General features: G+C 42.2%; 1 protein-coding gene across 2 annotated transcripts in view; it reads left to right on the top strand.

Annotated features, from left to right (window-relative positions):
- The first annotated feature begins 11,144 nt into the window (after positions 1 to 11,144).
- The window catches only part of runx3 (RUNX family transcription factor 3), a 210,384-nt gene continuing 204,995 nt past the window's right edge, over positions 11,145 to 16,533 (top strand). The window contains exons 1-2 of one of the 2 annotated variants that reach the window (XM_063034017.1): positions 11,145 to 11,487; positions 11,706 to 11,830. In XM_063034017.1, the coding sequence (XP_062890087.1) occupies positions 11,773 to 11,830 (58 nt within the window). In that variant the 5' untranslated portion in view covers positions 11,145 to 11,487; positions 11,706 to 11,772. Of the gene's footprint in view, positions 11,831 to 16,533 lie in introns of both variants that reach the window. The other variant, XM_063034018.1, reaches the window with a different exon arrangement.

The raw sequence follows: 16,533 nt of genomic DNA, 5'->3' as shown, positions 1-16,533 counted from the left end.
GGCAGGGAGGAAGAAACAGTTCCTGAGTCACTGAGAGTGTGCCTTCAGGCCTCTGTATCTCCTTCCCCTCATGTTATAGTCATAGTCATAGTCATACTTTATTAATCCCGGGGGAAATTGGTTTTCGTTACAGTTGCTCCATAAATAATATAGTAATAGAACCATAAATAGTTAAATAGTAATATGTAAATTATGCCAGTAAATTATGAAATAAGTGTAGGACCAGCCTATTGGCTCAGGGTGTCTGACCCTCCAAGGGAGGAGTTGTAAAGTTTGATGGCCACAGGCAGGAATGACTTCCTATGACGCTCTGTGCTGCATCTCGGTGGAATGAGTCTCTGGCTGAATGTACTCCTGTGTCCACCCAGTACATTATGTAGTGGATGGGAGACATTGTCCAAGATGACATGCAACTTAGACGGCATCCTCTTTTCAGACACCACCGTGAGAGAGTCCAGTTCCATCCCCACAACATCACTGGCCTTACCAATGAGTTTGTTGATTCTGTTGGTGTCTGCTACCCTCAGCCTGCTGCCCCAGCACACAACAGCAAACATGATTGCACTGGCCACCACAGACTCGTAGAACATCCTCAGCATTGTCCGGCAGATGTTAAAGAACCTCAGTCTCCTCAAGAAATAGAGACGGCTCTGACCCTTCTTGTAGACAGCCTCAGTGTTCTTTGACCAGTCCAGTTTATTGTCAATTCGTATCCCCAGGTATTTGTAATCCTCCACCATGTCCATACTGACGCCCTGGATGGAAACAGGGGTCACCAGTACCTTAGCTCTCCTCAGGTCTACCACCAGCTCCTTAGTCTTTTCCACATTAAGCTGCAGATAATTCTGCTCACACCATGTGACAAAGTTTCCTACCGTAGCCCTGTACTCAGCCTTATCTCCCTTGCTGATGCATCCAACTATGTTATACCACTATGATGTCTATTTCTCCCTTGCATACAATTCTGGTGATGAATTCTTGATCTGAAATGTGAACTCTGTTTCTCTATCCATGGATGTTGTTTGGCCTTTTGTCTGTTTCCATTATTTACTGGTTTTACTTTAGACTTCCAGCATCTGCAGTGGTGCTTACATTTACAACTCTTTTCAGGCCTTCCTGCAAATTCAGATTCTTAAAAGAGATGAATGGTGCCTCGCATCATCATCATAATTATGTCCCATGTCTTTGATGCATGTGATCATGGCAAATTGCCCTTGGCAAATTTTTCTACTGAAAGACACAAGCACATAAAAATGTCACTAATCTTTAGGCTTTCTTCTCCTTAACTTCAAAGGTTCCAAAATTTAAGCCTGATACATTATGTTCACAATTTCAAAATCAGAATCAAAATCAGGTTTATTCTCATGAGGTATGTGGTGAGATTTGTTGTTTTTCAGCAGCAACACAGTGCAATGTATCCAAATTACTATAGGTTACAATAAGAAATGTTATCATCGTCATCATCATTATGTGCCTTGTTTTATGATGTAAGTGATCATGATTATGGCCATGTTCTTGGCAATTTTTTCTACAGAAATGGTTTGCCATTGCCTTCTTCTGGGCAGTGTCTTTTCAAGTTGGGTGACTCCAGCCGTTATTAATAGCCTTCAGAATTTGTCTGTGTGGCGTCAGTGGTCGCATAACCAGGACTTGTGATCTGCACCGGCTGCTCATACGACCATCCACCAGCTGCTCCCACGGCTTCACGTGACCCTGATTGGGGGGTAAGGGGGGGAGGGGCTAAGCAGATGCTACACGTTGCCCAAGGGTGACTAGTGGAGTGAAGGAGTGCCTCACACTCCTTGAGGTAGAGACGTATCTCCACACTGCCTCCAAATAAAGCTGCTCAACACTGAATCTCCAGCCGTGCACGAAAGAATATGACAAGGAGGGACCTTCCTCCGACCAAACAAGGAGTTTGAACATTCAGCTGAAGACTCATTTTGCCAAACGGCAACCCCAATAGACTCGTGATAAATGTTGTTATTCTTAACTACTTTCCCATTAAGAACAAACAATGAAGCCAAGCTGAGGCTATCTACTTTGGTTCACCATCAGGGTCGATAGCTAAAGTTGCTGTGAATAGGGGATGGGGGAGGAGGGAAAACAAGAATGTCTTTCAGACATGGGAGAAACCAAGGTAAAAAATAAACAGGGTTAGGGGGAAGTGACTCAGTTGTGGAAAAGCATTTGTTTGTCAGATGAAGGGATCTCACCGTATTGCTGTACGTGGCATAGGTTGGTGTATAGCCAGCTTCAGCACTGCAGTCGTCAACCAAGCTTCCTGTAGAACCCTTCGTTTCTGAAGAAAAATTGAGTCCACTTGGCACAAGCATATGTGCTTGATTAATTAGAGACTAAGAAGTAAGCTTTCTTTTTTGAAAAGATGAGAACCTGTGTAAGTATGGCAGTTCTAGATCAGTAAGTGCAATATCAAGGTATTTCAATGGAAAATAAAAATAACTAATGAAAATATCTGTGAGATGGTGACGTAAAAGACTGCAGATGCTGGAACCCGGAGCGTCAAACTAGATGATGAGGGACGTAAACACGGGGAATTCTGCGAATCCAGTCGGGCCGCTCCCGGGCACGCTTTCCATCCGAGCCGGGTTGAGTGTCGAGCTCGCAACTCGGCCTTTTGAAACAAAAAAGACTGCGCTGTGAGAAGGAGGTGGGGGACCACTCACAGAATCTTTCCTCCAAGACAACCACTTGAGAAGTGTTCGTCGAGGCTCTGGCAAAGTATGGCACACAAAAAAATATATAAACTGGGACCTACTTAGTGCAAGGGTTTAGATGAGCAGAATTTGTTAAATGTATCCAGGAGAGTGAGTTAATAAATTTGCGGATGATACCAAGTTTAGTGGAGCTATGGATAGTATAGAAGACTGACAAAGGATACAGCGTGAAATAGATCAGTTGCAGATACAGACAGAGAAATGGCAGACACGAGGAATTCTGCAGATGCTGGAAATTCAAGCAAAGCACATCAAAGTCGCTGGTGAATGCAGCAGGCCAGGCAGCATCTCTAGGAAGAGATACAGTCAACGTTTCAGGCCGAGACCCTTCGTCAGGACTAACTGAAGAAAGAGCTAGTAAGAGATTTAAAAGTGGGAGGGGGAGGGAAAGATCCAAAATGATAGGAGAAGACAGGAGGGGGAGGGATGGAGCCAAGAGCTGGACAGTTGATTGGCAAAAGGGATATGAGAGGATCATGGGACAGGAGGCCTGGGGAGAAGGAAAGGGGGGAGGGGGGAAAAACCCAGAGAATGGGCAAGGGGTATAGTCAGACGGACAGAAGGAGAAAAAGGAGAGAGAGAGAAAGAATGTGTGTATATAAATAAATAACGAATGGGGTACGAGAGGGAGGTGGGGCATTAGCGTAAGTTTGAGAAGTCAATATTCATGCCATCAGGTTGGAGTCTACCCAGACGGAATATAAGGTGTTGTTCCTCCAACCTGAGTGTGGCTTCATCTTTACAGTAGAGGAGGCCGTAGATAGACATATCAGAATGGGAATGGGATGTGGAATTAAAATGTGTGGCCACTGGGAGATCCTGCTTTCTCTGGCGGACAGAGCGTAGGTGTTCAGCAAAACGATCTCCCAGTCTGCATCAGGTCTCGCCAATAGATAGAAGGCCACATCGGCTGTGATATACTGCATCCGGTGCTCAAATGCATCTCCCCCATTTCACGCACATCTGCTCTCACTCCATCCTCCCATCACCCCACTAGGAATAGGGTTCCCCTTGTCCTCACCTACCACACCACTAGCTTCCAGGTCCAACATATTAGTCTCCGTAACTTCCGCCACCTCCAGCACATCTTTCCCTCACCCCCTCTCTCTGCTTTCCGCAGGAATCGCTCCCTACGCGACTCCCTTGTCCATTCGTCCCCTCCATCCCTCCCCACTGATCTCCCTCCTGGCACTTATCCGTGTAAGCGGAACAAGTGCTACACATGCCCCTACACTTCCTCCCTTACCACCATTCAGGGCCCCAGATAGTCCTCCCAGGTGAGGCGACACTTCACCTGTGAGTCGGCTGGGGTGATATACTGCGTCCGGTGCTCCCGATGTGGCCTTCTATATATTGGCGAGACCCGACGCAGACTGGGAGATCATTTTGCTGAACAACTACGCTCTGTCCACCAGAGAAAGCAGGATCTCCCAGTGGCCACACATTCTAATTCCACATCCCATTCCCATTCTGACATGTCTATCCACGGCCTCCTCTACTGTAAAGATGAAGCCACACTCAAGTTGGAGGAACAACACCTTATATTCCGTCTGGGTAGCCTCCAACCTGATGGCATGAACATCGACTTCTCTAACTTCTGCTAATGCCCCACCTCCCCCTCGTACCCCATTCATTATTTATTTATATACACACATTCTTTCTCTGTCTCTCCTTTTTCTCCCTCTGACTCTCTGACTATACCCTTTGCCCATCCTTTGGATTTCCCCCCCTCCCCCCTTTCCTTCTCCCTCGGCCTCCTGTCCCATGATCCTCTCATATCCCTTTTGCCAATCAACTGTCCAGCTCTTGGCTCCATCCCTCCCCCTCCTGTCTTCTCCTATCATTTCAGATCTCCCCCTCCCCCTCCCACTTTCAAATCTCTTACTAGCTCTTCCTTCAGTTAGTCCTGACGAAGGGTCTCCGCCCGAAACGCCGACTGTACCTCTTCCTAGAGATGCTGCCTGGCCTGCTGTGTTCACCAGCAACTTTGATGTGTGGTGTAAGATGATGAGGGACTTCACTGAGTCCCACTAGCATTTTGCTTATGAGATATTGTGGTTACCATGACCTAAAGTAGCCATTTTTTCCTGCCATCCACCGCACCACCATTGTCCCCCAACACACTACTATCTAACTTATGAATTATCCTACAGCATTTCCCAGACCTATGGCTCCCTACCACTAAGAAGGACAAGAAAGACACCAAGTGGGTGCATGAGAGCACCACCATCTCTAACTTCCTCCCTAAATCACACACCCTCCTGAATTGGAAACACACAGCCGTCATTGTTCTAAATCCTGGAACTTCTTATAAAACAACATTGTGGGAAGAGTTTCACTAGGTGGACTACAGTGACTCAAGATGCTGGCATGCCATCTGATCATCAAGGAAAGCTAGTGATGGTCTTGCTAGAAACTTACAGATGCCAAAAGAATGATTGAATAAGAGACATGTTTTCACTTTACTTCTGTGTTTTGTTTATCTTGCAGGATGACCTATATACAATCTCCTATAGTAGTCTCCAAAAGACATTACAACACATATAGAATATTTTCATACATGGCGTGGTATCATCTTTGTACTTCTGTTCAAATTAATTGAAACTGGGAGCTGATCGTGTAGAGTGTTTTAGAGTGGTGGATAAAGGGACTAATTCAAATATTTTGTGGTGAATTGACAATGTTATTTGGCTAGCAATGGCACTTTTGTGTTGTCATTCTCCTGTGATGGATTTGTTGATTTCAAATCCCAGGCTAAGTGCTACTGTTGCTTTCCAAGTCACTGTTATTGTCCATTGGCCCACTGAGAGGATCTTGCGAGCTACTGGGAAATGGGAGGGTTTTAAATAATCTGCAGCTGTTGCTAAAATCATTGCCTCAGTAAGTAGAAAGGTTCTGACCCAAGAGGCAGGAAGGAATTTATGAAATCTGATTACAGATAGGTAGCAAATCAATGGTAATTTTTTATCTTGAATTTTAGTTGTTAACACCCCCGTCACTTTTGTGGGGCTAAGTAAATGACGTGAAGGTTGTACATTCAAAAAATGGAAAGCACGTCTGTGGAATTCAAAGCTGTTTGCTCTTGAAATCCTTCTACAGGTTTAAATGTTTAAGGAAGACTCGTTCACCAGTAATTTGTTACTGGAATACCGTTAACAGAAAATAATTTATGTGAGTGCGTGGATGGAAAAGTGAGGCGGGAAGGAGGGATTCAGATACTTCAGCAAAATGGAAAAGTGGCGTCAGAACTGGGAGTTTAATCAGCACTTTTGGAATGAGAGAAGGACCAGAAAATGGCAGAGCAGAGAAGAGATGAGATGAGAAGAAAAAGGTTAAAAGTAGTTGCAGTATCTGAAATATCCGAATGTGTACTGGATCAACTGACACAAAATGCTGGAGGTCAGACAATATTTATGGGGGAATATGAACAGCCAACACTCCAGGCCACAACCCTTCATCACAGCAATGTGCTTCAGACCAGGATGGATGAAAATAATAAATTAACTAAGGAAGTATTTAATAGTAATCACGCCATTGCCCTTTTCTTATTGATGTAACCAGGTGACAGTCGGATCTAATTCAGTATCGTTAAAAGTGTATTTAGGCATCCATCCGGGTAATGCTAGAATAGTTGTCTGTGCCTTTAAGGGATGCACGCGCGGGATAGTGGGGAGACCATTTTGCTTTCTGCTGAAGACACTGGTGGGGCATTGGAATCTGGTTTCTCCCAGCGTGTGCTGGGCATGGTGAGGAAAGATTTTCTCGAGTGAATGACTCAACGCTGGATCACGTGGCTTGGCCAAAGTTCCTCACCATCCAAGATTGCCACTACCATAATTGTACCGTATTGGTACCGTATTAGTTCTGGTATTTTTATACCGCATACGCCATTCTGTCCATACACAAGGGTGTGAATCAGAAGTTAAACTGAGATTGTAACGGGAAGAACTGGCTGTAAATTCGTTCATTTTGTTTCACGACCTTCTTCTGGCACTTAAATATCGAAAACCAATTAAGGAATTAAAACCCGAAAAAGTCTTTGCTGTCCTGAAGGTGTACTTTTCGCCAGGCTACATTGATAGGGAAGGTGAGTTTGGCGAGAAAATATTATTGTCAATTTTACCTGGTACTTGACTTGGACCAACTGTCCACATATCAGAAACTTTCTCCCACATCCCTCCTACAACCCCAATTTCCTATCTCACTTTAGTTGAACAGATAATGCGAACAACTGATATTTTCCATTAGATCACACTTATCTGCAAGATGCTTCAGGAGCAAATGGAACCTATTTATTTGAATCTGAGCAAAGTACCCTGAGTACTAAAGGAAATGACAACATGAAGGCTACATTGGCAAAATAGAGGAGGGTTTTGAGAAGGTTATACTAAATAGAAGTATGTTAAAGTATTCTTGAAAGCTGGTAGGTCACTTCGAGATAAAACGCATCTAAGGTTGTTGACGGAAGTGCAGGTAGAAATAGTAGAGACATTTGTCATAATATACAAAATTATTCAAAATTTATTCAATCAATTTATTCAAAATATTTATTCAATCAGAATCAAAATACTATGACGAGCAAGAGAAAGCCTGCTGATGCTGGAAATCCGAGCAACACACACAAAATGCTGGAGGAACTCAGCAGCCCAGGCAGCATCTAGGATAAGAGTGCAGTCAGCATTTTGGGCTGAAACCTTTCAGCAGGGTTTCGGCCTGAAATGTTGACTGTACTCCTTCTTTTCCATAGATGCTGCCTGGCCTGCTGAGCTCCTCCAGCATTTTGTGCGTGTTGCTCGGATTTCCAGCATCCGCAGACGTTCTCTTGCTCGTCATAGTATTTTGATTCTGATTGAATAAATGAACAATGCCATTATATTTGTCACTACACAAGAAAGTATCAGTCATGAAATCACAGGTCAGTCAGCTTATCATGAAAGGTACAAAGGTTTAGGATGGTGGTTAGTTTAATGTTGAAGTGTTCGCCGAGCTTGGCAATTGGCTTGCAAAAGTTTCACCACCAGTCGAAGTGACATCTTCTGGGTGCAGTTGTTGGTATTTCTCTCTGGGAGTGCTCGCGTTTATATCGGCAAGCCAATGGGGGTCTGTATAAATGCAAGAGCTCCCAGAGAGAAACACCAAAAACTGCGCACGAAGATGGCAGCTTGACTGGTGATGAAACATCCGCACGTTAATTACCAAGCTCGGCGATCACTGCAATATCGATATTAGAGAAATATCAGGACTGAGTCAACTTTCAGTGAAAAATGCATTGCTGAGAACCAGGCTAGACAGTTTCTAACTGTGGTCTACAATCATTTCTATATTTTTGGCATATATGATATTTCTTCCACTTTCACACCAATAAAAAAAATCCTGCAATCAGCAAAATTTCTGTTTATCTCCACGGAACCCAGGAGGATCCAAACAAAAACAGTTAGCTCTGTTCAAATCAGACTCTGCTATTCAATTTTTAATACAAAAAAGTGAAGTTTGGTGTTAAGTCTGATTATTATTATCATTCAACAGCCGTGAAAAATAAAATCAGCATCTCCTCATCAAGGCTACGTATCACAAACTGCTTATAATGTCCATTTTTGGATAATTAAAAATAATATGAAGCAATGCTATTATTATAATCTGTTAATAATCTGTTATAAATTGTTAGCCACTCCAACAGAAATGTCCTTGAAGAGTACAAACAAAAGCCACTGACAGCACCAAGATGCCAAAAGTAAATATGTATTTATACGAGTGCCTCACCAATGTGCATTCACCTGTACTAAGAGAGGGAATGGGCAAGTCTCCAGGGACAGGAAGAAATGGGCAGAGAAAGAGTAGTAAGGAATCTGGAGAGGCTTCCTTCCTCATTAGTTCTTTCAACCTCCAAGAGGACCGCAACCTTGTCGTAGGGTTTGGAGGCTTGTGTGCCTCAATGACCCAGAGAGCTATGTTGGCTGGAGTCAGAGCTTTATGCTTTGGTTCTTGATAGGGTCACCCATGCTAAACAGGTCAAAGGGTAGAGGCCAAACCAAGAGTGATCCACCGGTCCTCCAGGTTCAGGGGTTCAGCTCAGGGCTAACAACCCTGACTGGTCGCACAAAACGGTTACAGAAACAACAATGAAGAATCCTTCTACACCTGCGTGCGAAATAAGGACCCTGAATCTGAAAGTGGCCAAGGACAGACAGAGAGGGAGGACCTTCATTGCTGTCCTAAATGCCATCAGTGTAACAGGCAGTAGGTAAGTAAGTACATTCGAATTGAAAACATAAAAGTTACTGTCTACTTCTAAATGTGTCAGAGAAAATAAGGTCCCCAGAAACAAACCATCTAAGGGAAGGACCTCACTCATAAAATGTTTTGCATTTATCTAATCCAGTTTCTGTGGAACTTCCCAGAAATTAAAGTATTAGTCAAGATGTATTTATTGCTATAACGTAGAAAATCCAAATGAACTAATATTCAATAAGCAAAGCCACATCAGAGTTTGGGGGTCTGGACATTGGCCTTTTGATATATGCTTCTGAAACCTGGTTCCTTATATGTCAGTCAATATTATATTGTGTAATTTTTGCTTGCAACAGAGTACAAATTTATACCGTCAGTTCTTTCTAAATAGCACACTCATTGCAATTGGACTTCTGTGGATACTTAGGTTAAATTCATTGCTAAAAATTGATTAACCATTATAGAAATCCTATGAATTACCTAGTCCCTTAATATCACCTCCCTGAACAAGAAGACACTGTAGCATCTCCACTTCCTAAGGAGACCGAGGAAGTTGAAGTCCGTCCCCCCCACCGCCCATCTTAACTGTATTTTATAGGAGCACAATTGGGACTTAGTGCTAGTTCCATCTCCATCTGGAATGAGAGCAGCTGAGCATCAGACCAGACAACCCTACAAGGGACTATGAGGATCATAGGGGTCTCCCCACCATCCGATGGGGATACTTATCATGAGCGGTACATATGCACCATTCATCCAGCACCCTCTTTGACTTTCTACCATCAGACAGGAGACTCTGATACAAGAATGGTCATGATAGGAAACAGTATCTTCCCTCAGGCCATCACATTAAAATTGTCGCTGGTTAATCTATTCTGTACCTGACAATATTTAATTTATGCAGTTTGCTTATTTATGTATCATCCATCTGTAGCTCTCATTCTGACTTTCATAGGTAATTATGTGTTATGTATACTACTGTGGCCAAGTGGTTAAGGCATTGGACTAGCGACCTGAAGGGCGTGAGTTCGAGCCCCAGCCGAGGCAACGTGTTGTGTCCTTGAGCAAGGCACTTAATCACACATTGCTCTGCGATGACACTAATGCCCTTCCCTTGGACAACATTGGTATCGTGGAGAGGGGAGACTTGCAGCATGGGCAACTGCTGGTCTTCCATACAACCTTGCCCAGGCCTGCGCCCTGGAGAGTGAAGACTTTCCAGGTGCAGATCCATGGTCTCGCAAGACTAACGGATGGCTTTAAAATACTACTGTGCTTTATACCCTGGTTTGGAGAAATGTTGCCTTATATATAGTTAAATGACAATAAAGTTGACTTGACTTAAAGAGAACAATTGTTGCTGTAAAAAAAAAATTGGCAGATACTCTGAAGCCCCCACTCTACTCCAACTAAGAAGTTCACAAAACCAGAAGAAAATGGATTTTCATCTTTACATTTATCCACCGGAGAAATTAGCATCTAGAGATAAATATTTGCCCCACTCAGCCACAAGTTACAATGAAGAGATAAAGAGCAGAGTGGTGGATTTGCAGCCTCACAAGGCCAGACACCTAGGTTTAATTCTCACCTTGGGTTACTTTCTCTGTGGAGCTTGCACCTTCTTCCTGTGACCTCACGGGTTTCCTCTGGGTGCTCTAGTTTCCTCCTGCATCACAAAGACATGCAGATTGGTGGTTGAATTGGCCACGGTAAGTTGCCCCGAGTGTGCAGTGGGTGGTAGACTCGGGGGTGAGGTGAATAACAACATGGGGAGAATAAAAGCAATGAGATTACCGTAGGCTGAGTGTAAAGATGTGGTTGGTGATCTGTGTGGATGTGTCAGAGCAAAGGGCCTGTGTTTCAGCTGCATGCATCTGTGGCTGTAAAACAGAATCACCATGCTACGAACCAGACACATATTTAGTGGAACTTAAACATATGAATTGTAAACTCAGGCTATGCACGGTTGAATTCTGAGAACATCAACTGTTTCTCTGGGGTATGGACTGAAACCACGACTGTTCAGAGCTACACCAATTCCCAGCCACAAAGTCAGAAGAGCTCACACACAGAGTGAAACTAAGCAGCTCGGAGTAGAAGTCTCTGATCAGAACAGAGCATCGTTATTGTCTGATAGTATCATAGCAGCTACAGTATTGAATGCATGTGTTTCTTTGACAACTCGCTCGCCACAAGAAATTCCCAGTGATTCAACCAAATTTGAAGAACTTAACCACGGGTTTACCAATCTCCAGCTCCGAGCCAATAGCGAGGGCCGCATACCTACAAAGATGTTTGATGACCTCACGCACCATGTGAGACGTTTTCCAATGAGCAAGTGACTAGCTGGAGATTCTTTAGGCACCGAGCTCTGGTTGAACTGACACTCTCTCGGGCCTCACTTTGAACCACAGAACCACAAGTGCGGTGCAGCCTACATCGCAAGACTGCACCTGAACTTCAACGGGTTTTTTTTTTGTGTAACCAGGATACCCCTCAGCTGGACCTCTGCGCACATACGGTAAGCAGTACCACCCTCGTTGAAGGGTTTCTCAGAGTTGTCACATTTCCACTGTTGGCTGCCTCTTCATAGTCGTTCCTTATATTGAATGCCTGTGCACACTGCTCTTGCTAAGCCTGTGGCTAAGCATTCCTGTGGCGGTATAAACCCAGACTCTTGGTTACAAACAGACACTCAATTTCCTTTCGGATTTTTCTGCTTTCTCTTGGTTGTTCCAGCACGACGCTCTGCAAAGTGACAATAAAAAATCTCCGCAAGGACTGAGAGTACCATCTGGAACGAGCCATGGCATCCAACAGTATATTTGATTCATTTACAACCTATTCACAGACCTTCTTGCGGGGTGAGTCCAAACCTCTTTTGTCTTTCAAGGCAGGAAACCTCAGTGCATGAGAGTATTCTTTTTGAAGGTGTATCACTAGTTCTGGTGCAGTTAGTGCAAAGTGGCTTTCCAATAAATGACTGACTACAAGTTATATGACAATGAAACGAGGTGCAGCAGATACTGTACGTATTTCTTTCTGGTTTGGCAAGTGATTGATTTCAAGACTGTTGGTCACCTTAATATATATTGGTAACTAACAAGGCAGAAAGTTGACACTTGCGATCAACTGCAGAGCAAGGACACCATAATTTTTTTGGAACAATTTTTTTGAAGTAGACATATGATTCATCAGGCACGGTATTATATCAGCAGGAACTATGAAAACTAATCGCTTTTGTGAATTTTCCTATGACCAAGATTATTACTTCGCAAGAAGGGCTCAGAATTTTGCAAGATAACCAGACCCCTGCCACATTGCTCCATTCAGTCAGCTGATCCACAAGAAAACCCAAGGACAGATTGATTCCAAATATTAAATATAGACTAGGTCAGCTTGAATTTTGCCTGTGTTGTCTGGAACACATGGGGTTTCCACCCTGGGGTTCACAGACTCCTTGGTTAATGATAGGGATCCTCGACATAGAAAAAGTTTGGGAGCCTCTGCTGTGGACTGAATGCATTAAATAACAAATTTTCTTCAAATTGTACTGAAGTTTTCTTTGCTTGAGACAGTACCCGAAACAGATCTCAGGGATGCAATTGGTCAGGTTACAATACTCTTAGGTATTAGTAGAAGCATCAAATCTTGGTAAACTGCTTAAGGACCAAATATTTATTTACATTTCTTATTTGGTATGCTTGATGCACTGTTCAAAATTTATGTGCAGTTTTGTTCCTGTTCAATATATTAAAGTTTGCTTTTGTTGGTATATTTATGAAAAAAATACCTTACTTCATCAATGATCAAAATTGAGAGTTACTTTGTAAAAGCTAGAGAATTCAAGAGTAATCCAAATACAAACTTCAGCCTAGTTACAGTAAAGGCAGGTAACACCTGAACACTTGATCTTGTTTAGCTGAGTATATCACTTCTATTACTAACTTCTTTTTCAGCCATTAACAATCTTACAAAGAATTCTATCTAAAGTGTCTGGTTGGGAAGCCTCAGGTTACTGTCAATTCCTTATGTTACTCATGAAATTCTAGCTGTGACCCTTATGAAATTAGCTTTAGTGAGTATCTTGCTGGTGGATGCACTGTAAGAAATCTATTCCACCCATTTTTTTATATTGAATTCCTCCCTTTACAACTTGTGCATTTGAGCATGAAATATTTTACTCAGTAGGCCATTTGGAACCTCATCAGGCACACTTCGCTCAGAAAGTGGTGCAGGAACCATTTCGTTGCTGTACGAGATTGCAGTCATCTAAATTTCTCTATCTGGATGTTGTTTGAATCGACAATTTCTGTAACATTAAAGTAACATGCAAAGAGCTCAGAACTATGAATGGACAAAACATTATGAAAACCCACCAATGGCCAAACATTGACGGTGAGGGGGGATAGGTTCAAAGGGAATGTGAAGGGTAAGTTTTTTCACTCAGAGAGTGGTGAGTACCTGGAATGTTCTGGCTGGTATGGTGACAGAGGCAAATACATTAGAGGCTTTCAAGAGATGTTTGGATAGACACATGGATATATGGAGGATGAAAGGATGTGGAAATGGTGCAGGTAGGAGGGACTAGTGTTTGTGCATTTTTGATTTGCTTTTTCGCTGGGTCAGCACAACATTGTGGGCTGAATGGCCTGTTCCAATTCTGTGCTCTTTTGTTACAGCAGGTTTAGAATCTTCTTTTTGTTATAAATATAGCAAAATATCATTTCGTATGAATTTGATCATATTTTCCTGAATAATAATCACTTCAGGGGTATTTGAAAACCAATCTCTCTCTCTCTCTCTCTCTCTGTTATTTCAGCCTTAAGTGAACAGTTTTATGTAAAAACTTATTTGTGCATATTTTTTCATAATATGGTACCTTACTTTTCTTTCTCTCTCTCTCTCTCTCTCACACACACACACACACACACACACACACACACACACACACACACACACACTTACTTGAATTACAAAGATAAGGTTGTGCCAAAGCTGGCTGGCAGAGACCAGGGAGAAGTTTACTGCCTCAGTAACCCAACCCTCCTGGCCAAAAGAGGAAGCAATGCAGTGGTAGGCAGCACTAGTAAACTCTGAAAAGGGAAACAGAGAAAAGCGATGTGAAGTTAATGAGGAATTTCACTAAAATCTAAATATCATTTTACGTTACAAAAAGAAAATGCTGTTATTGCTTACTGGATCAGTGCTGGTCTTTGTGATATGGAGTATTAATGTAAAAGGTATAAATAGTCGTTCTATATTGAAATGAAAACTGGTCTTGTTGTGGATTGCAAGGAAGATTGTTTTAAGGTATAACAGAATAGAATCAAAAGGAAGATTGGGCAAAGCATCGGCAGAAATTAATCCTGGCAAATGTGAGGTGAGATGTTTTGGTAATTCAGATAGAGGTAGGACATATAACTGGTAGGGAACCATGAACATGGATGAGCAGAATGAATTAGAAGTCCTTGTCCATAGTTTCTGGAAACTGGTAAGACAGGCCAGTTGTGTCACTATCAGATTTCTTTTCAAACTCCTTTCTCTCATCCTAAACCTATGTCATCTTGTTTTTGTTAGCCCTCTCGTGGGGAAAATGTTTTGACCATTGAGGTTGGCATACTTCCTTCATAAGGTGGAGTGCATTCTATTCCAAGATTTGGGGTGTCATGTTGCAACTTTACCAAGCATGGGTTAGATCACACTTCGTTCACCACACTGGAGGGATATGATTGCACAGGAGAGAATGCAGAGCAGATTCTCTAGGAGAAGTTTTGGGGAGGGATTGAATAGTCTGGGCCCGCTTTCTCTGGAATAAATGAGACTGAGAGGTGACCTGACAGAATTATTTAAGATTCTGTGAGGCAAAAACATGGTAGATGGTCAAAACATTTTCCCCTTGGTAAGTCTATCAAAAAAGCAAAATAACATAGGTTTAGCGTGAGAAGGGGGAGTTTTAAAGGGGATTTGATGAGTAAGTTTTTACTGAGGGTGATTGATACCTGGAAAAAGCTGCCAGAGGAGACAATGGAATTAGTTATAATATTAGACCTGAGGCACTTAAACTAACACTTAGCTGGACAATTTACCGAAGGATATATCCCAAATGTGGACAAGTGGGATTCGTGTAGGCAAAATGCTCAACATGGATCTGATGGGCCAAACAGCCCATTTCTCTGCTGTAAACTCTGACTCTATTGTTAAGCATTTGAATCACAAAGGATTTATTAGCAATCCAGACATAAAAGGAATTCAATGGTTTTGTAGGGTTACAGGAGTTTAATTACTAATAGCTTATACAACTGTTCCTGATCATTTTCCAGATACCTGCTGTCTTCTATATTATTCTGTTTCTATTAGTAACAGTGCACAGATTGCCTACTAATGAATACCCTTATAAAAAAGACAATTCGTTTAAATCAAGACCTTTGGCCACCACCAGGGAGTTCTGAACAAACAACAAAACTCATGTATGCTTCTGTTCCGATCAAAAGTGATTGACAACTCATTCCTTAAAAAAAAGATGGACCGCACAATTTAAAGAAAGCCGTTAACATGAGAAAGTTAACCAAGTTTTAGATGACACTTTTTAAAGATGGCCCTATGCAGTTCAGCAGAAATTGTAACTAAATATCACAGAACAGCTCATAAACATCTTCTTGGAAGTAAGCATTTTAAAGAGGGGGGAGGGGCATCTGTTCAATGATGTACAGTTGAGCTCTAAATGTGGTCTGCAGACCTACTATTCTTAATTAAAGGCAATCTTTGCCAAAATAAGTTACAGACTATTTAAGACAAGAAGTATAATCAATTTCAAAACCTCCTACTTTTCCTTTGGTCCAGATGTGTGTTTTGAAGAAGGTTCTAGAATATTAATTTAATTCCAATTGGCAAAAAGACTACAATTTTCCTAAACACTTGGATTATTTATCACAGCTGTCGAGCAATTTGAAAAGAAGAAACTACGTCCATTTTAATGTCATACATAAAATTTTTAATCCACATAAACAAAGGTAAACGACTTTGGAAATGAGATAATTCTTTGGGATATACATTCCGGATATGAGGATTTTGTTTTGCCTTTTTTTTTAAGGAGAAAAATAAGTCTGTAACATATGAATTCACAACAGAGATCGGATGCAGCCAAAGCAGGCAATATTGATGTGCATCCCTCTTTGGTGTCCCTCGCACTCAACTACATTAAACAATTAAGTCAGTTCTTTTTCAGGGTCTTGGTTCTGATGTGAGGCTCAGTGGCAGAGTGTATCAAATAAATTATGAAAGCATGAATCACAAAAAACTTCTTCAAATGTGATGCAACACACACAAAACACTGGAGGAACTCAGCAGGTCAGGCAGCATCTATGGAAAAGAGTAAAGAGTTGACATTTCGGGCCAAGACCCTCCATCAGGACTGGAAAGGAAGGGAAAAAAATCAGAGTAAGAAGGTGAGAGGAAGGGAGGAAGAAGTACAAGGCGGTAGGTGATTGGTAAAGCCAAGAGAGGGAAAAGGGGTGAAGAAAAGAGCTGGGAAGTTAATTGGTGAAAGAGATAAAGGGCTGGAGAA

Source organism: Mobula hypostoma, chromosome 26, assembly GCF_963921235.1.
Source record: "Mobula hypostoma chromosome 26, sMobHyp1.1, whole genome shotgun sequence".
NCBI classification, from domain to species: Eukaryota; Metazoa; Chordata; class Chondrichthyes; order Myliobatiformes; family Myliobatidae; genus Mobula; species Mobula hypostoma.
Note: the sequence above shows the minus strand (reverse complement) of the source record. Positions and strands in the feature narration are given on the sequence as shown.